This window comes from Apis mellifera, linkage group LG1, assembly GCF_003254395.2.
Source record: "Apis mellifera strain DH4 linkage group LG1, Amel_HAv3.1, whole genome shotgun sequence".
Taxonomy (NCBI): domain Eukaryota; kingdom Metazoa; phylum Arthropoda; class Insecta; order Hymenoptera; family Apidae; genus Apis; species Apis mellifera.
In genome coordinates, this window is record NC_037638.1 from 22,593,168 (window position 1) to 22,614,155 (window position 20,988).

At 19.2% G+C, this 20,988-nt stretch overlaps 6 protein-coding genes across 9 annotated transcripts; 3 read left to right on the plus strand and 3 right to left on the minus strand.

The window, feature by feature from the left end:
* Positions 1-469: 469 nt before the first annotated feature.
* LOC725947 (U6 snRNA-associated Sm-like protein LSm6) lies at positions 470-1,202 on the plus strand. The gene is made up of 3 exons (XM_001121733.5): positions 470-665; positions 858-948; positions 1,028-1,202. Exons 2-3 carry the CDS (start codon positions 858-860, stop codon positions 1,174-1,176), a joined length of 240 nt encoding a protein of 79 aa, XP_001121733.1. The 5' UTR covers positions 470-665; the 3' UTR covers positions 1,177-1,202.
* A 302-nt stretch (positions 1,203-1,504) lies between these two features.
* LOC725981 (protein TIPIN homolog) lies at positions 1,505-2,479 on the minus strand. Its single transcript, XM_003251691.4, has one exon. It carries the CDS (start codon positions 2,424-2,426, stop codon positions 1,638-1,640), a length of 789 nt encoding a protein of 262 aa, XP_003251739.1. The 5' UTR covers positions 2,427-2,479; the 3' UTR covers positions 1,505-1,637.
* Positions 2,257-3,053, minus strand: LOC113219119. The gene has a single exon (XM_026443925.1). It carries the CDS (start codon positions 2,898-2,900, stop codon positions 2,664-2,666), a length of 237 nt encoding a protein of 78 aa, XP_026299710.1. The 5' UTR covers positions 2,901-3,053; the 3' UTR covers positions 2,257-2,663.
* Positions 3,054-4,179: 1,126 nt separating this feature from the next.
* Positions 4,180-13,855, plus strand: LOC551837 (long-chain-fatty-acid--CoA ligase ACSBG2). Of its 3 annotated transcripts, none has more exons than XM_006571341.3 (13): positions 4,180-4,337; positions 8,342-8,407; positions 9,159-9,210; positions 9,286-9,490; positions 9,569-9,703; positions 10,102-10,297; positions 10,365-10,466; positions 10,561-10,707; positions 10,949-11,424; positions 11,894-12,108; positions 12,597-12,748; positions 12,832-12,957; positions 13,279-13,855. In XM_006571341.3, exons 2-13 carry the CDS (start codon positions 8,345-8,347, stop codon positions 13,471-13,473), a joined length of 2,064 nt encoding a protein of 687 aa, XP_006571404.1. In that variant the 5' UTR covers positions 4,180-4,337; positions 8,342-8,344; the 3' UTR covers positions 13,474-13,855. The 3 variants fall into 3 exon arrangements, with proteins under 3 accessions (XP_006571404.1, XP_006571405.1, XP_026297103.1); XM_006571342.3 differs by having other exon boundaries at positions 4,205-4,337; positions 9,194-9,210; positions 13,279-13,473; XM_026441318.1 differs by lacking the exons at positions 4,180-4,337; positions 8,342-8,407 and adding an exon at positions 9,057-9,074.
* A 326-nt stretch (positions 13,856-14,181) lies between these two features.
* On the minus strand, positions 14,182-15,996 carry LOC113218850 (alpha-endosulfine). Of its 2 annotated transcripts, XM_026441330.1 has the most exons (4): positions 15,741-15,922; positions 15,515-15,636; positions 15,172-15,288; positions 14,182-15,017 (listed from the first exon to the last, which is right to left on the minus strand). In XM_026441330.1, the coding sequence occupies exons 2-4, from the start codon at positions 15,554-15,556 to the stop codon at positions 14,847-14,849; spliced, it is 330 nt and encodes a 109-aa protein (XP_026297115.1). In that variant the 5' UTR covers positions 15,557-15,636; positions 15,741-15,922; the 3' UTR covers positions 14,182-14,846. The 2 variants fall into 2 exon arrangements, with proteins under 2 accessions (XP_026297115.1, XP_026297113.1); XM_026441328.1 differs by having other exon boundaries at positions 15,515-15,996.
* Positions 15,980-17,276, plus strand: LOC100577648. The gene is made up of 3 exons (XM_026441321.1): positions 15,980-15,998; positions 16,238-16,314; positions 16,407-17,276. Exons 2-3 carry the CDS (start codon positions 16,297-16,299, stop codon positions 17,178-17,180), a joined length of 792 nt encoding a protein of 263 aa, XP_026297106.1. The 5' UTR covers positions 15,980-15,998; positions 16,238-16,296; the 3' UTR covers positions 17,181-17,276.
* The last annotated feature ends 3,712 nt before the right edge of the window (positions 17,277-20,988 follow it).

Below are 20,988 nucleotides of genomic sequence, written 5' to 3' on the forward strand. Positions count from 1 at the left end.
AATGAAACATAAGTTAATAAGTTCTATAAATTAATAATTATTATTTTCCAAAAATTTTTTTAAATATATTTTAGTAAATAATCATAAAAATAAAGTTATAATAAACATCATGTTATGTTTTAATCTATAAAGTTTTTTAATTTTTGTTTTATAAACTATATAATAAAATAATTGTACATAATGCTATAAAAATCCTTGAAATATATTAAAGTTGAATATAACTATCATTTCTCTAAATATTAATATATATCTTTTTTATTTTATAAAAATTGAATTATAGAATATAAAAAAAGTTTAAAAATAAATAATAATATTTAAATGTTATATTAATAATAATTAAAACATATGAAATATAAAAAAGTAAAAAAGTAACTTAATAGTATTTTGTTTCATAAAATTCTATAAAAATTTAGTTTATGGTTATTATTTGCAATTGGATTGGTTGATTTATTTTGAAATAAATAAAATACAATGTTCAATTAAAGTGTAAAAGTGTACATCAAAAAAACTTTTTTATTTTATATTTTATGTACAATAGATATAAATATTTAGATTTACTTGTAAACGTACATTTATTACGATTATCGATTCATTAAATCTCATCAATAGTATAAATTTATTAGATACTGTGTATCAAAAAATAAATTATAAGATAAAATTAAAAGGTAAAATTATAAAATTTTTAATATAATATTTTAAATATAATTTAAAAAATATTTAAAGAATATTAAAAATAATGCATAATAAAAATTAGAAATGATAAAATTATCTTAAAACGATTGATTCTAACCTCATTTAAAAAAAAATAATATCATATAAATAAATATTTATTTTTTATATATAATATAAATTTACAGATGAGTCGCAAAGAAGCATTATCTCAATTTATCCAACAGATACATGGACGTCCTGTTGTTGTAAAGTTAAATAGTGGTGTAGATTATAGAGGTAATGTATTTATGTATATTATTATATATAAAGTAACTTAAAGTAATTTAATAATTAAAAAGTTATTTTTATTTTGTAGGTGTTTTAGCTTGTCTTGATGGTTATATGAATATAGCACTTGAACAAACAGAAGAATATGTAAATGGCCAATTGAAAGATAAATATGGTGATGCATTTATTCGTGGTAATAATGTATTATATATTAGTACACAAAAACGTAGAACTTAAGTAAAATAAATATATAATTTATATTATGATCTCTTTATTTATTTCACATTACATAAAAATCTAAGAAGTATTCTTCAAAAATCTATAATAAATAATATGTTTAACATATTTTTTTTTTCTAATTGCTATATCGATACTTTTAAAGAATATAAAATTCCTTAATGACTTTTTTACAAGTTATATTATAATATTTATATTCTTAGATCCATTATTGTTTAAAGTATTTATTTTTTAATATATAATTATACAATTTACTATTTTCTGATTATGCAATACTTTTTCAAGCTTTCATTTAGTTTTTTTTTGCATTTCTTTAAATTTTACAATCTTTTTTTTTTTTTTTTTTGATAACTTTTCCAATTTATTTTTATATGTTTTTTTATCTTATTATTAAATTGTGAAAAATTAAATATTAATTGTAGATAAAAAATTTAGGTTCTAACTTTTTCAAGATTTTTTATTTAATTTTTTTTTTGCACTTCTTTAAGTTTTGCAAGTCTTCTTTGGATAGCTTGTTGTCTATTTTTTTCTATACGTTCTTTTACTTCATTACTTAATTGTGAAGAATTAGAAGTATTAGTTGTAACCAAAGAATTTGTAGTATTAGATTCTGATAATAACTTATCAAATACATCATCATTAGTTGTAACTATATTAAATGAAGATTGTTGCATAACTTGCTTTTGTTTTTCTATTTGTTCTGCAATCAATAAATCAAATTCATCAATAGGTTCATCTTGCTCTTTATTTTCTTCTATATCTATATTATTATCCTGGTTAATAATATCAATATCTTCATTGATCATATCTTGTCTATATTTCTTTATAAATACCTGAAGATCCTTTTTAGTACCTAATTTTTCTAATCTTTCAAGAAAATCATCAAAATCTAATTTAGGAAATAATCTATGTCCCCAATGTTCTAATCTTTTCATAATTCTATCCAAATCTAATTTTTCATATCCTTTTTCATAATATTTAAAGCCTTCAAAATATTTTTCAATAGTATGAATTCCTTTAGGACCCTTTAAACGTTCTGTATTTAATTTAGGCAAAGGATTTCTTACTATATGTTTTTTAGATGAAGTTGATGGATCAATTCTTTTTACAGTATTTTCTTCTTTACTTTCTTCATTTTCAAAATCTGACTTTTGTTGAATAATATCTTCCTCTGACTCTTGATTTTCATATTGAACTATTATGTCATGTTCATTTTCATTACAATCAGAAGTATCTGATAGCGTCGTCATATTCAACAAGTTGTATTCCCACTTTTTTATATATAAAATACTAATTCTTCATTTAATACTAAATTTTTTAGAAAATTCTTAAATATAAATATTTAAATGCAAGAAACTCTGTAAATTTTCTTCTCTTCTTAAATAATATACGTTTTTTAATTATACAATTAAATTATACAATTGTAAAAGTAATCTTGCCGGTTAATGATATATGTAGGTTAGCTTTTATAATATGCACATTTATATTTAAAACTCATTATCATTTTGAGAATCACAACTGTTATTTCCTTTGTCCATAAATTTATCGAATTCGCCAGTTGATTTATTCATTCTTTCTAAAAGTGATACCAATAACTTTTTATTTAATCTATCAGTTTGCGTTATTTCCCGCACAACAGGTTCATAATTTGTAACCGGAGGGCGTTCCGTTATTTGTAATTTCTGTAATGTATCATTCTTTTCTTTCATAGGAGTTCCTGGCATTTTAAATTGTTTAATTAAATTATTATGTTTCACTATCACAATTTAATTTTGGTTATATGATAAATTAATAATCTTATGCGTGACAATAAAATTCTTTAACCTATATGAACTATAGTATATATATATATATATATATATATATACTATGCTATCATCTTCTGCGCATGTGATAACTTGATTTTTTACATTTGATTTTAAATAAAACTTTTAATAATTAAAGTTTAATTATCATGTATACTGTGAATTTATTTAATCAAATTATATAATATTTTTAAAATTAAACTTATTAATAAAATAATTTATTTAAAAAAAATATAAAATTATTATATAAAAATTTCAATTTTCCAATATATATATTTTCAATATATATTTATTTATTATATATTTTGAATTTAAAAATTTAAATAAATTAAATTTAAATTTAATTATTTAAAAATAATATATAAAAAGCAATATATTTTATAGAAAAATTAAATTAAAAAGAATATTAAAAATTTTTTTATATTATTTTATTACAGATAAATTATTAAATGAACTTGAACTTCTTTTATATTTCTTAAATATATTAATGTGTTAAAAATTTTTATAGAATATATTTAATATAAAGATATATTAATGAATGAATAATTTTTATCATTATTATCATTTTTATCAATATTACAATATTAATATTACGATTAATATTAAAAAATATATTTTATAATAAATTTAAACTTGATATTTTTCATTTTATATTAAATTTTTCTTGTTTAAATCATTATATTTTATTTAATGGTAATTTTATTATAAGTTTGAAATATATTATTTATAAATAAATATCATGACATTCATATAATGACATTCATATAATATATTCATATATTTATATAATGAATATAATGACACAAAAAGTGATTTTTTAAAAAATAAAGAAAACTTATTTTATTTAATGAAATTTGTAATTAAATAATGAAAAAAATATTTTATATATTTAATAATATTTTTTATATATTTGAAAAATTATAAAAATTTTATAATTTATTGTATTTCATTATTACAATGTTATTAAAATATCGGTATTGTAAATAATTACTTCAAAATAATATATCGAATATGATTTATGAATAGTGAACAATGATTAATGAAAATATATTCCTTTATATATATATATAGAAATAAATTCATATATTTACATGTATCTATAATTTATTAAAATTTTTCCTTGTTGTAAGTTCTTCTTATGTATGAATATAATGAAAGAATTGCAATTGGTTTCAAGTATGATATCCTATATCAAATAAATCGTAAGTTGGCTATGGATTAGCGCGGCAAACTCAGAGTTTAATCAGTATCACTGCAACGTCTGTGCAGTACGGAGTTTTTAAGTAGAAGAAATCAAAAACTACTTTGAATTGTACGTGAATTTAAAATCATAAAATCATCATTTAAAAAGGAAAGGTAGGTTTTAAATTTTGATTATTAATAATTGAATATTTTTTATTATTTATAAAATTGTCAAATATTATATTTATATAGAAAATTAATAATGTATTAATTAATAAATCAATAATAAATACAAATGTAATGAAATATTAATAATATTAACGATGATTTTAAATAATTTATTAAATATTCTATAAATAATCAAATAAATTTAATGATTATATTTTATTAAATTTGAAATTACATTCATTATTAATTACATTCATATAACATTCATTATTTGCGATTAAATTCATCAATATTACGTGATTTCTTTTGATTTCAAAATAACATGACTTCGAGGTGGCGTGATCACTAGTAACGGGTTTAAGTTCATTCCCCACTTTTCAGATTCATTGAAATATGAAGAAAAACAATGAATATTTAATATATATAAGATATTATCTGCAAAATACAAATTTTGAAAAGGACTTATATGAATTTAAATATGACGAAGAAAATTATATTATTTTAAGAATTTATTTATTTTTTTAAATATAATATAAACTGTGCATTAAATTTTATATATGTTACATCTTCGAAGAATCGACCAATTATAAACTTCAATGTAGATGAAAAAATGACTATTAATTCTAAATGATGAATAATGAATTTGATAATTAATCTATGAAATATTAATGTTTTCTTTATACATTTATACATTCTTTTGAATCATTAATTTAATATATATATAAATATAATAATTTAATATATATATAAATATATTATATGTAAAGTATAATGAAATGGTTTTAAAACAATAAAAAAATGATTATCAATATATTAAATGTCTTTAATTTTCAAATAAAAATATTTTTTATTTTAATTATGAACAAGTATTTAAAAAAAAATTTATTATAATAAAGATCGACTGAACTAAAAAAAAATTGATATTTAATTTTTTTTTATAAAATATTTACTAATCTTGTTACTAACTTTATTTAAATGTATAAAAATTTTAATAATAGAATTCTTATAAATATAAAATATATTGATAATATATAATTTTTGGAATAAATAAAAAATATAGTGATTTTAAAGTTATTCATGTATTATTCTATGATTGGATTAAAATAATTTGATAAAAACAAAATAATAAAATAATAAAATGATAATTCCACATAATAATTTATATTTATAGATAATTTATTATTTAAAAATAGGAAAAGAAAAAAAATTTCTTTATACCATTAATCATTTTAAATTTAGATCTTTATTTTCATTTACTACATTATCAAATACATTATAATTTTTTAATTGAAAAAAATAAATTATTCGAACTATAGACCCACTTTCTACCTTCGAATCATTGACATTTAACGGTACTATTCTCAGCAGTACAAAAAGAAAGGAAATGAGAGAAAGAAAGTTCTATAACAAAATTGTTAATAATATTGCATTTATCTTGTTATTATGTCTTAAATTCATAAATCTAAAAAAAATTATCCTTTTTTATTGTATGTAGTTCATCAATTTTTAATTAAAATTAGTAACTATAACAATTAATTCGATCAAAACTAACTTTTTTTTTTTAAATTTATACAAAAATTCCAAATTTCATTATTTTATTTAATATTGAAATCAATACAATTACAAGTAAAAAATTTGTATTTATATTTTGAATCAAATAATTAATATTTTAATTTTAATTATGTAATAAGTGAAAGTAAAGATATATATATATATATTCAATATATATATATTGAAATCTATATAATGTTTTTCTCAAGTTTTATTTGTTTTCAAAGTAATTTAAATTTGTAATTTTAATTTGTTAATGGAAAATTACTATTTGTTATATAATCAAAAAATATCAATTTTATGTATTTTGTGTTTATCATCTAATGACTCTGTTTGCATGTTCATTCTTGGATTTCCGAAATAAATTATCATGTCAATTATAAATGCGTTTCATAATTTAATTTTTCATTTTTTTTTTATTTTCTTATATTTTCTAAAAGATTAATTATTTCCGTGATTATTAATTAATTATATTTTTTTATTTTTTCATTAATATAGATGACAAAGCAAACATATAATATGTTTACACTTTTAATTTAACAATCAGTTAACAATTAATTATTTATATTAATAATTAATATAAATAAAAAAGAAATAAACTATTCAATGCTTAAATGTACTACCAAAAAATATTATTCTGTTATTCACTTTCATTAATTAAATTGTTTTCTTACAGATTAAATAAATTCTGTGAAATTTTATTTTTTAAAGATACTTTTAAAAGTATTTTATTAATTTTAAATAATCCATAATAAATGGAAAATTGAATTGAATATAAATAATTATTTAAATTAATATTTTGTAATTTAAATATATTACTCTTTTAAGACTGATAAATGATAATCACATTATAATGTAATTCAATGATCTATGATAAATGCGTCAATTAATTCCTTTATGCTATTTAAAAATATTTATAATTGCATTATATCGCATTTCCTTTATTATTTTTTAGTTTTTTTATAAATCTTTTATATATTTTTATAATAATCTTAATGAACAAATTTTTTGAATACAATAAGATATTAAAAAAAATATATTATAATTCTATAATAATTAATATAATAATTCTTATTTTTATAATAATTATTATTCTTATAAATCAATTATATTGATGTAATAAAACAATAAAATTTATAATTTTTATAAATATATATATATTATAAATATATTATAATAACTTCTTTCGATTCTCTTATCTAATTTATAATATATCTCCAGAAATAAGTTTTTTAGTAGTATATTAAAAGTTTTTTAGTAGTATATCAAATTGCTCAATGATATTTATAGTCAAGAAAATTGATAATCATTTAATTTTTAAATTTGAAATTCAATTTTTTTTTAAATTAATTTTTAAATAAAATAAATTTATTTTTAAATAAAAAAGATTTATTTTACATGTTTAAATATGAATTAATTTTCATATGAATTAAAATTAGCTCCTATCGATTCATTCTAATCAGAAGTCAACAAGTTAATTACATTTGTAATTTAAAAAAACTTTTAAGATTTAATGTATCTGATAAAATAAAGTTTTAAATAAAAAAATTTTTTTTTTTCGATTTTTTTTCGATTTTTTTTATATATAGAATCATTATCAGTCTTTTGGATCATTAATTTAATATATATATAAATATATATAAATATAATAAATTTTAAATGAATTAAAATAAAATTTATATAAATGTATAATTTATAAAAATATTTATGAGAATGATGCAATATGTAAGAATACTAATATAAATGACGCAATATGAGATGATAAATAGATGATAATTTATTAATTAACTAACTAAAAAGAAAAAATTATCAAAGTATCAAAGTATCATATAAGTAATTTTAAAGATTAAAGATTTAGTAAGAAAGATTTAGTAAAAGAGATATATATATATATATATATATATATATATATATATATATATATATATATATATATATATATATTATGATTTACGAGTGATGATTACGAGTAAAAAATTCTAAATATTAAAAAATACACGCTTATTAAAATATTATCAAATTATAAAAAATATTATATTCGTGTAAATTAATTTTTTTTTTTATTAAATTATATAAATTACATTATAGAGTTATATAAATCAAACTTTTATTTCTATTTTGAGCATATAAATTATCAAATTTATCACAAAAAATCACAAACAAAATAATTTTTATTTATCACTAATTACATCAAATATATGAGATTTATATTTAAATATATTGTTAATATATTGAAATAAAATGATAATTATTAAACTTCATGAAATATAATATTTAAATTTATGATAAAATTAAATTAAATTATTATATATCATTATTATTTATGATTTATATTAACTATATTCATATTCGAAAATGTTATTTATGCCAAAATATTTATTATAAAACAAATTAAATTTTAAATTAACTTTTAGTTTCACTTAATTATGTATAAAACTTACTATATTATGTTATTTTAGATAATGACGACGATGCAGCCAATTCAAACAAATGGAATAATAAAGGATTTTATGATAAATGAAAAGGTGTGATAATTAAAAAAAAAATTAAATAATTTTTTTTAGAAAGTTTATTTCTAATATCATTCATCATAAATCTATCAGTATATTTTTTTCTTTCATCTTCGATCTTAATAAGTTTAAAACTTGAAAAAATTATGGCATTTTAGAAAAATTTTTTTCATTATTTCATTATATATAATTATATATATTATATATAATTCTGACAATCGGTTTTAATTTTTAAATTATTCATAAAAATTTTTTGATATGACTATCTATTGAATTCTGTGCTTATGTGTATGTATTAATGCAGCAATACGTCTACATATATATATTCTTCTAAACTATTTATTAAATTTTAAATAAAAAATGAAGTTCTCAAATATATCATGTTTTATTTATATAAAAAATTTAAAAAAATATGTATGTAATAAGATAAGAGATGATCGCATAAGAACGTAAACAATGTATAAGCAAAATTCAATAGTAATATCATCATCATCATCATTAAATAATTTTAATATCAAAAGTTTTTTACGAATAATTCGATAATTAAAATTAATTGTTGTTATATATAAAAATTTATATAAAAATTATATAAAAAAAAATTATTTAAAATAATGTTCTTTATAATATATTTCAAAAATCATTAAAATTGATCAATCATTGATACGGAAAAACATATCAACAGGTTCGTCTCATTCATATTTATATAATAAAAAAAATAAAAGAAAGAAAAAAAAAAAGTTAAAAATTAAAATTTTTAATCTTATAGGATAATATAAAGGACAAAAATTTTATACATTACAGCGAAACTGGTCTTGATGGTAAATATCCAAATTTTTAAAAAGGTAAAGATTAAATTATAAAGCACATATTTATTTCACTTATTTTATTTATAGGACCTGATCAAATTTTACCTGCTGATAGTTTTAAGACCACAGAACACAATGGACGTGTACGAATACAATTAAATAATGAAGATGTTAATTCAATGCCTATATCAATTCCTGGATTAATGTCAAATACAGCAAAGAAATATTCTAATCATTTAGCTTTGGTGACAAGACCTGATGAAAATGGTATAAGAAAAACATATACATATAGGTAAGCATTCTATAGAAATAAAAAAAAATTTAATATTTAAAATTATGAATTATTTGTTTTACTAATATATATTTTTAGTGAATATGAAAATCAAGTGAGAACTGTAGCCAAAGCTTTCTTAAAATTGGGTTTAGAAAGGTATCATGGAGTTTGCATTTTAGGATTTAATAGCCCAGAATGGCTTTTTGCAAATCTTGGTGCAATATATGCAGGGTAAATATTACATATATGAAGAATAAGAAAGATAATATATCTAACTTTAAAATCATATTCTTTAAAAATAATTTATATGATTAAAAATTTTCTTATTGTTTAAATTTTCAATTAACAAATTAAATGAATAAGTATTTTCATAGTAATAATTTAATTAATTTATCAATTAAAAATTTAATAAAAAAAAAAATTCTTATATGTTTAATTTAATTAAATTTAAGAAAATTAAATTATATAAATTTAAACTTTATATTTATATTTAAACTTATTATTTTGGATCCTTGTATGTGAAAATGAAAAAAATTTACAACAATATTTTATTCAAATATTTTATATAATAAATATTTATATAAAATATAATTAATAAATAATATAATATAATTTATAATTTTTTTTAGAGGATTTGCAGTTGGAATATATACTACAAATAATCCAGAAGCATGTCAACATTGTGCTATAATCAGCAAGGCAAATATAATAGTTGTTGAAAATACAAAACAATTAGAAAAAATACTACAAATAAAACATAATCTTCCCCATTTGAAAGTAATTGTTCAATACGAAGGCAAACCAGAAGAAAAAGATATTTTAAGTGTAAGTTATTTCATATGATATCAAATCTATTATTAAACTATTTTTAATAATAATTTTTACTTATTAGTGGAATGACTTAATAAAAATTGGCGAAGCAGAATCTGATGTCAAATTAAATGAAGTTTTAAAAACAATTGCTGTAAATGAATGCTGCACTTTGGTTTTTACAGTATGAAAAATCAATTTTTTATAAGATTTTAATATTAAAGAATATTTGTTTAATTATTAAATTAAAAAATGAAATTACAACATTTTTTTTACAGTCAGGTACTGTTGGAAATCCAAAAGCTGTAATGTTAAGTCATGATAATTTTTTATCCAATGTTCGAAGTATGAGTATGGCTTTGGAATTGAAAGAAGGTTACGAAACTTTAGTTAGTTATTTACCATTATCTCATGTTGCAGCACAGGTAAATATAAATTTATAAATTTTTATGATTGTTGACATAATTGAAAAACAAGAAAGTTCCATATTTGATATTAATTGACTAATAATTACATTTGATACTAATCTGTAAAAATGAAAATTTTTATTACATAAATTTGTAAAATGAATATTTATTATTAAAATTACCGATGTGAGCGATTTCGAAAAATACAAATTTTAAATATATAATATTATTATAATTATGTATTTTTTAATAATTCCAGGTAGTTGATATATATTTCATGTTATATATAGCTGGCACAATATATTTCGCAGACCAAAATGCACTTAAAGGTAGTTTAGTTAATACTTTGCTTGTGGCACGACCTACCACATTTGTAGGTGTACCAAGAGTATGGGAAAAGATTTATGAAAAAATGCAAGCAGTTGCAGCTAATAATGGATTTATTAAAACATGGATTGCTTCATGGGCAAAATCACAAGCACTTTATTATAATATAAATAAAATGAATGGCAATGATCGCAAACATTGGAGCTATATAATTGCTAAATGTCTAGTTTTTAATAAAATAAGAGCAGCACTAGGTTTGGATAGATGTAAAATGTGTATTAGTGCAGCAGCACCTTTAAGTTCCGAAATTAAACAATATTTTTTAAGTTTAGATATTCCTATATTAGATGCATATGGAATGTCTGAATGCAGTGGTGCACACACTGTGAACACACCAGTAAATTTGAAGTAAGTATCTATTTTTATATGGAATATTCAATTTAATTTTGATATTATATTAATTAATTTTGATAGTTATAAATATTTTTAAAATTTTTGTTTTTTTACTGAAAAAAGTTCAAATAAAAGTTGAATGTTTTAAGAAACATATATTTTAATATAATTGTTTTATAAATAAAATATTTACGACGAAGTATTAATTACAAAAACATAAAAAATATATGTGATTTTATTTTAAATCATAAAGCTAATCTTTATATGATTCTTGCTTTATATGATATTTTGCTGAAAAAAATTATTTTTATCAAATTAAGTGCTCCTTAAAACTATTTAACTTGTATTTAAAATATTGCTTGATGTTATCAATATTTTTGAATATTCACATTGATTAATTTAAATATGAAAATATTTTGTCTTTAAAATTATATTTCCATGATCTATTTAATAGATTTTTTTTTTTTATTTATTTTCTATTCAGATTAAATAGTGTTGGTCGACCTATATTTGGACTTAACACAAAATTATATAATCCAGATAGCAATGGTGAAGGAGAAATTTGTATGTCTGGAAGACATATATTTATGGGATATTTAAATGAACCTCAAAAAACAAATGAAGTATTGGATGCAGATGGTTGGTTACATTCTGGTGATTTAGGAAAATTTGATTCAGATGGATTTTTGTATATCACAGGTATACACTTATATATATACAAAATATCTTGCATGTGAATAATATTTCAGAAATTAATTTGGATCATAAAAATGATTAAAAGAAATTATATAAACACATGTCCTTGATTTTATTTATGAGATTTATAATTAATTTTTTATCATTTTATATTTGATTACATACTTCCATAGGATATAAAATTGAACAGATAATTATATTGATGACAAGATCTTCAAATAATATATTGAAATATAAATAATTATGTTAAGCAAAGATAATCAGATATGAAATAAGAAAAAAGAAAACTCATTTTACAAATATCTTATAAACAATTTCCAATAAAATATATGAATTTTTCATTTATATATTTTATATTTATTGCTCATAAGACATTTTGCATATATTATATATGCAATATATACTATATGTTTTATATATCTTTATATATTGTTTAATATTATTTAATATATAATATCTAATATATATATATAATTATATATTAAATATAGGAAGAATCAAAGAATTAATTATCACTGCTGGAGGAGAAAATGTACCACCAATTTATATAGAACAGTTAGTATTAGCTGAACTATCTATATTAAGTAATGCTTTATTAATTGGAGATAAACGAAAATATCTTACTATGTTAGTTACTCTAAAGGTAAGATATAGATATATTGACTTTCTACAAATAATAATATTTATATTTTTTTAAATTATATAATTTTTATTTTTTATTTTCAGACTGAAATTAATGCTGAAACTGGTGCTCCAAAAGATAACTTCACTTTAAATACTTTAAAATGGTTACAATCTATTGGAAGTACATCAAAAACAGTTTCAGAAGTTTTAGAAAAACATGATCCATTTGTAAGTTTATTAATATATAGAAAGTATTAATTTGTAGAATATTTTTAGAATTAATTCTAAAGAATTTAATCAATACAAAAGTTAATATAAAAATGTTGATTGAAGTTTTAAGTAATTTATAACATTAAAATAAATGCATATTAAATAAAATGAGCAAATAATTTATCAATTACTTATAATTTAAGTAACATTCAATTAATATTTTTTATATACTTTTATATTTTTTTTGACCTTTAGAATCAATCTTACAAATACATTATCTTACATATAACAAAAAATTTTTCAAATAGAAAATAAATTGTTTATAAATATATGTTTTAGGTATATGAAGAAATTGATAAAGCAATTAAAAGAGCAAATACTAAAGTAATAAGTCATGCACAAAGAGTACAAAAATTTCAAATTTTGCCGCACGATTTTTCAATTGTTACTGGAGAATTGGGACCAACACTTAAAGTTAAAAGAAATATTGTTTATAAAATGTATGAAAATTTGATAGAAGACATGTATAAATAAATATGGAAATTCTAATTATAATTTAAAAAAAAAAAAATATTTTTAAAATAAAATGCTTTAACATTTAAAATATGATTAATAAAAAAAAATTTATTAGCATAAATTTAGCATATTATTGCTACAATATATAATAATATCATAGCATATTATTTAAATTTAAATTTACAATTGTATAGATTTATCAAATTGTGTAAATTTAATTATTAAATTTAATATATATATTTATAAATAGCGGGTACATATATTAATTATAGTTGATTTTAGAATATTAAAAATTTTATTATAAAATAAGAATTTATTCTATAAAATTAGAATAAGATAAAAATAGAATATATTTATAATATTTATAATAGCAATAATAAAAATAATAGCAAAAATAAAATAAGCAAACATCATTATATGCATGATTATAATTAAAATATATGTGATTTAATATTTAAAATGTTTTTATAAGTTTACTATTTTAAGTTTACATTTATAAGTTTACTATTTTTTTATTAATTATTTCAATAAATAATATTTTACGTATAGAAAAATTATCATTCAATATAAATTTCATTAATCAAAAATTAATACAAAAAAACAATTTTATTAAAATTTCTATGTGCTTTAAACATGAAAATAAAATTAATGAAAAGTAAAAGTTTATTATTCAAATTCATTTCTTCTTTTTTGTAGAAATAATGGGAGTAATTAAAGAAATATTGATAAATTTAAATTGCAATATATTAATAATATAGTTTACAATAAACAAAACAACTGCTATATTAAGATTATTTTAAGTTAAATACAGATTTTAAGACAATCTGACATCTTATAAGAATATAGTCTAAGCACATCACAGCAACTTTGGAAATGCAGATCTGTATAATATCTCATTCTATTGCATATACAAATGGTTACAACATTGTCTTTTTTATCACCAATCTTGTATTTTTAAATATTTAACTTCACTACTTATTTTAAAAATAAATTTTGAAATTCTATATTTATGTTTCTAAAATATCATTTCAAACAATACAAAATTATTAACACTTTCACTTTAAATAAAAGAAAGATCAGAATAATAATATTTGATACATGATACATTATCATAAAGTATATAATTTCTGTTTTTTGAAGTACCTTAAAAACTTTCATTTTTGGAATGTTTTTATGGTACATGATGTACTGAAAAGATATACATATTATTATGAACATAAATCTTTTTCAATATATTGATAATGTATAAGCATTCAAAAAACATAAAAGTTGAAGTTTCAAAATAATACCGTCTATAAAATATAAAGATATTGAATTAAAATTAAAATTCAGATTGCATATAACCACATTATATCATTTGAGTTGCAATACTTTTAAAACAGTACAAAAATTTATGATGTAGTTGTTGTATTAAATTTTTGTTGAATTATAGATGTTTTTCGTTGTGGTACTGTTTCAGGTGTAGGTATAGCATCACCTGTTGGCAAAACACCAGCTGGCTTAGGCTTAGCTGTATATTTTTGTTTTGCCATTTGATAATCTCCAGAATCAAAATATTTTTGCTGAAAATATATTACATATAAGTTATAAAATTTTTATTATCCTAACTCTTATTATATGTATTTATTATAAAATTATTATTATTTTTAAGAAATTTAATCAAATATTAGATCATAGATATTTAAACAATAAATTTATAATAAATAATATTTTTACCCCTTTAGCTAGCCTCTTTTGTAGGAATGCTGAATGTCCACTAATTGGACGTCCAGTATTTGGAAATTTTGCTCTTAATTTTGCTTCTTCTATTTTCTCAATGTCATTGGAAGATAACTGAAACAAAAATTATTTTTTTTATAATTATCATACGAATATATTTTTAGATCACTATATTAATAAAATTATTTAACTATGACAATATATATAATATAATAAATAATATAATAATGACACAAAATGTTAATATTAAAATATTAAAGAAATTTAAAATTTATAGAGAACTCAAATATAAACTTTCAAGATAAATAAAAAATTAAAAGTATTTATTTTAATATTTTACCTCAACTGTTTCAGACAATTCGTTTGCTTGATCGTTACTCATCGTTGCTGTTTCTAACCACTTTCTTCGATGATAAATTTAAAAATTTTACAGATATTGGTCAAATATTCGTTTTAACACTGCTACATAGAATCATATAGCAAAGAAACACAAATATTATTCACTTACATTAGTTTTTATTTTTATAAGATTTATTCATTTACTATTTTACGAATTTTATCGTTACCGAAAACAAATAACTGCCAATGAAAACTGTACATGAAAGCGTACAAAAAACAGCGTTTTATATATAATTATATATTTCTAGACAGCCGTTATTGAAATTCAATCTAGATAAATACGAATTTTCATTGCGTAAAAGCGATAAAAATTGACGTTTAAATAACGATTTATAAATGCATACTACCATTAACTTGTATAAATGAGTTATCATCAAATGTGCTAATAATTCAATGCATATGTACATTTCTGATCAATAAATATAGTTAGTATAAAAATTTTATCTCAATAGATCGCTCATCATCTGCGTGAAAATATATCCTAAATTTATAAATAAGTTTTAGAGTTCTATTTGTAAAATATTATTATAAATTTTAATATATGAATTTAATATATATCGAATTTAAATATATAAATATAAATTATATAATAATATAAATTAAATTCATTAAATTCATTAATCAAGAAATGTATTTTTCGATTAACAAAAATTTATGCATTTAGGAACAGTTAAAAGTGATTTGTAACGATTTTTTAATGAAGTGTAGAATTATAGAATTGACATGGAGTATAACAGTGAGGTAATATTTCTTGTGATAAAATTATAATATGTTGTTTAAAAATAAAATATTATAAAATTATGTAATAATTAAAAATAAATCTTAAAAAATAGGTAGAATCGTCTTTACAAACTGATTCTATTTTAAGTACTGCATCGAGTACAAAATATCGTGAAGAAATTATTTCTATAGAGGAACAAACATTATTAAATTTTTTGCAAAAAGGAATATTGGAAACAAGTGAAGAAAATATAGCTTTTGGAAAACAAATATTACCATTATTGAATAAATTAAATTTGGAACCACAATCTTTGCCCAATGACATCAAGGAAGGATTGCAAAAAATAGCTTTAGTATTAAGATATGAAAAATTGAGTGATTTTAATGATGTTACATTGAATATAGTAAATGAAAGAAAGAAAATAGAAGAAAAGAAAAAACAGCATGAAGAGAAACAGTTGGCATTATTATATGATGATCTTTTTAGAAAATATTCCACTTTTTCAAAAAAACTCAATTATTTACAAGAAGCTGTAAGTTCTCTTGAAAACTTTATTGAGAAATCTCAAAAAGAACAAGAAGATATTTATTGTAATCATGCTTCATTATCTACAAAATTAAAAGAATATCAGCAAACTGTAGAAAAATTAGAAACTGACTTAATAGATATGCAAGTTGAAGATCTTTACCCTACAAAAATATTAAATAAATATCATAGATATTTAGAAATGTCTGGTGAATTAGCGGAACTTAATCATTATCTTAGTCAATATAAAGACTTGCCACCAAATTTGCTACAAGCTAAAGCTTTAGTTGATGTTAAACGAAAAGAATATGAAACTTTGAAGAATGCATTATTAGACAAAACAAATTATTATCTTGAATGATTAGATAATAAGTGATACAAAATTATCAATTAATATATTATTTTTTGTAATTTTTTTCATTTTTGTATAATAATAAAAAAATATATGCATATTTTCCACATGTTTTTTTTAATTTAATTTTTTATCAATTTATTTTGTATCTATTGATTCTTCAATCTTATTTTCATTTAACTTGTTGTGCTAAATGTATTTAATATTCATAATTATGCTTTGTTTGTAACAGAAAATATAAATTAGATATAAGAGAACAATAGACTAATTTTATGAATGAGATTCAAACTTGATTATTAAAATTTAAACAATTTTGATATTGATTTCGTCCTCGTAAATGATGCGAAAATAATTATATAATAAAATAAAATAATTAATTAAAAAAAATATTAATAAGAGTATTAATCAAACAATACATGGTTATATGCTCTTTGGTAAATAGTTATTATTCGATGCAGAAAAATAATTTTTTTTATAAGCAATATTGTCGAGCAAACAAAAATTATAGTGATATTATTATAGATTGTAACAATAAAAATTGATTATTGAATAAAATATTCGCGATTTTTTGATATCGTACTATAAATAATATTTATTAAATAAATTTATCAATCTATAATATATAAAAAATAAAAAACTTTAAATTCATTTTAATTATTTCATTTTAATTATTGTCACTATATGTATAAATATATATATATATATATATATATATAATAAATTAAAAAAATTATTTTTAAAATTTGTTAATTTTAATTTATTAGTTTTTGTTGAGAATTACATTGAATTAAATATATTTTATATAAATTATATATCTTTAAAAAAAATAATAAAAAAATCAATTTTTATTTCTTGTTCATTTTTTTTCTATCTAATTTGCACTGTAAGATTTATTTTTTCTTCTGTTCAAGAGACATTTATATATAATGTGATACGCATTGACTATTAATAAATAATAATTAAAAAAATATATAAATTCATTTAATATATACAATTAATATATATATATAATATATATATATATACATATATATATGATAAATTTAAAAAATTATTTTTAAAATTTATTAATTTTAATTTGTTTATTAATTTTTGTTGAGAATTACATTGAAATGAATTAATGAATTTATAAAATTAATGAATTAAATATAATTCTTCACTGCCACAAATTAGATAATTTTTACTTCTTCTGTAACGAAATCACAGATTTTTATATCTAATGTATAACAAAATCATTAATTTTTCTTTTTAAAAATATATGTAATTATACAATAATTAATAATAATTATTGTTAAAAAAATTCAAACAATTTCACTAATCTAAATCTCTTCTTTAGCTTCTTTTTTTACTATTCCGTTAAATAATCTTAGATAATTGATTATCTTATAGATTTAATTTATAACAGATATAATAAGAACTGATCATCAACGCCATCTCTCGAGCGCCAAAAACATCTTTTGAAAGTGCGGTAAAGTAGAATAACAATTGAAAATCAACGTTATCTTTTGAGTATTTTTAAAATGATGATTTTAATAATGAAGATTTTTACTTTATCTTAGTCTATTTTTGGAAAGATATCTTTAGCACTCAAAAGATGGCACTGATTTCCCAATTTTTACTTTATTTCTGCCTTTCTCCTACTATTTACTCTTTTTGTCTATAGTTAGCGCGTAATCATAGACGAAATATTAAACAATATCAAATTAAACATGTTTTTATCATTTCTCTTTTTTCTCATTTTTAATTAAAATTATAAATATTATATTTTCGGTTTTATAATGTAATTCTAGAATAATGATCTCATAAAACATAATTATATTCTTATACAATTTTCTCACGAATATATTTAAATACTATTTTACAAGAAAATTTATTTAATCCGAAAATTCTAATTCGAATAAAAGTTTGATTTTGTATGTATAAGATTATAAATTAGTTATGAAGCAATAATTAAATTTTTGTCTACAGGAAATTTTTCTGAAGGAATAAAATTAACTTCTAAAGTTTCAGTATGTTTTCATTATATTTTCGTATCCGTAAATTTTTGTTATAATAACGTAATAAAGTTTTGATTTCTAAACATTTCGTAATTTAAAATTTCATTCTATCTTATATTATTACAAAATTATAAATATAAAAAATATACAGCATTGATTTTGTTTTTTTAATGATATTTCATAAAAAAAAATTATGCAATCTATTATACTTCATGCATTTATAAAGTTTCATTAAAAATAAAAAATTAATCATTAAAACATTATTAAAAATAAATAATGTGATAGCGATAGAACGTAAACAATATCGAATTCGGCAAAGAAAGTGAGAAAAAATTAAAAAATTTTTCAAATTTATATAAATTTTTTAAATTTCTAAAACATATGATTAGTTATTAAAATATTTAAGAAAACAGAGAGTTAATATCATATATTTTTAATAAAAAAAATTAAGAGAGTAAGATATTAATTTTCAAATTATTTCAAGATTATAGTACGTTTACACATTTGGTTTTTAATCTTGTGTACATCTTATTATATTTCATCAATTAATTTGTAATTTGTAGTAAAAACAACTTTTCACATAGAATGTATATAATAGCATGGAATCTATGTTAATTACCTTAAATATATATGATTATATATATATATTTTATATATAAATATTTGTATTATTTTTTATTTGTAATTTTATATTGAAAATTTTCAATTTCAAATTGTTAACATTGTTATTTTATTCAGAGTTTTATTCGAATCGATAACATTGAGTATAAGAGTAAAATAATAAAAGAAGCATTAATGTTCCTGAAGTATGGGACAAAATAAATATTAGATAAGCATTAAACGTTAGATCTATTTCGTACGTCTGTGATGCACGTGTATGATCAATATTTTATTTATTTTATTGCGATATATTAAAATAGATATTTATAATTAGTTAGCATCTATCTAGCTAATAATAAAGATATTTTCCAAGTTAAGTAGAAGATGACAATAATATTTAACCATTTAAACATTTTTTTTTATCTTTTGTCTTTGTGATTACAAAAACATTTAAATACTGTGCGATCAAATCTTTCGAACAAATTTTCCAGCTTATAATAAAAAGCGCAATGATTTGTAATTAAAATTCGAATCATTCCTCGAATTATTCTTATTCAGTTATCTTTTTTCTGAGAGAATGTATAAAACTGAATGAAGAAGAAATCGTAAGCCAATATATTAATATCACATCGAAACATAAGATATCTTTCTCATACGTTTCAAAAGAATAACTTTTTCATCCTTGACGATTTTTTGATTTTTCGATCTCTAGACATAAGCATCGATAATCCGTCTACATTTCTCGGCGAGAAGAAACTGGTACATAAATGAGGGAAGAAATAAAAAGTGTATAAGTGAAAAAGAAAGAAATCCCGATTCCGGTAGCCTCGGAAGCATTCACGGCATAACTCTATTCCGTATATGCGGAGGTTGGCGACGAGGAGGGATCACCCCCGACCCTGATTCGCTCGTCTGAAAACCTTGCTCTTTTACGCAATTTTAGCGTTTATTAAAGTTTGCTCGCAAATGAAACGAAGCCCATATAACCTACCTAATTTAGCGAGTAGCATTTTCGAGTGGGGGCCACTCCAGGAGAGGAGGAGAGGCCGGGTTCTATTGACAGCGGTTATTGCCTAACTGCGTGCCTCCACCTAATATGCCCGCTCGGGGATTCGCATGCAGGGCCGCTCGAACGAAAACTGCGAAACACGCCTGTGAATCTTTAATTCCGCCGGTGGTAATCCAGCATCCCTCTCTTCTCTCGCTGCACTCCCACCCCT

What these genes read in the sequence shown, in the direction of transcription:
- LOC113219119 (XM_026443925.1), bottom strand. Translation starts at nt 2,900, where the DNA reads ATGCCAGGAACTCCTATGAAAGAAAAGAATGATACATTACAGAAATTA.
- LOC551837 (XM_006571341.3), top strand. Translation starts at nt 8,345, where the DNA reads ATGACGACGATGCAGCCAATTCAAACAAATGGAATAATAAAGGATTTT. An exon ending in ATTTTATGATAAATGAAAAG is followed by an intron (nt 8,408 to 9,158) that starts GTGTGATAATTA and finishes TTAATCTTATAG; the next exon opens with GATAATATAAAGGACAAAAA. An exon ending in TAGAAAAACATGATCCATTT is followed by an intron (nt 12,958 to 13,278) that starts GTAAGTTTATTA and finishes TATATGTTTTAG; the next exon opens with GTATATGAAGAAATTGATAA.
- LOC725947 (XM_001121733.5), top strand. Translation starts at nt 858, where the DNA reads ATGAGTCGCAAAGAAGCATTATCTCAATTTATCCAACAGATACATGGA. An exon ending in TAGTGGTGTAGATTATAGAG is followed by an intron (nt 949 to 1,027) that starts GTAATGTATTTA and finishes TTTATTTTGTAG; the next exon opens with GTGTTTTAGCTTGTCTTGAT.
- LOC725981 (XM_003251691.4), bottom strand. Translation starts at nt 2,426, where the DNA reads ATGACGACGCTATCAGATACTTCTGATTGTAATGAAAATGAACATGAC.
- LOC113218850 (XM_026441328.1), bottom strand. Translation starts at nt 15,556, where the DNA reads ATGAGTAACGATCAAGCAAACGAATTGTCTGAAACAGTTGAG. An exon ending in AATTGTCTGAAACAGTTGAG is followed by an intron (nt 15,289 to 15,514) that starts GTAAAATATTAA and finishes TTTTTGTTTCAG; the next exon opens with TTATCTTCCAATGACATTGA. An exon ending in AAAAGAGGCTAGCTAAAGGG is followed by an intron (nt 15,018 to 15,171) that starts GTAAAAATATTA and finishes ATATATTTTCAG; the next exon opens with CAAAAATATTTTGATTCTGG.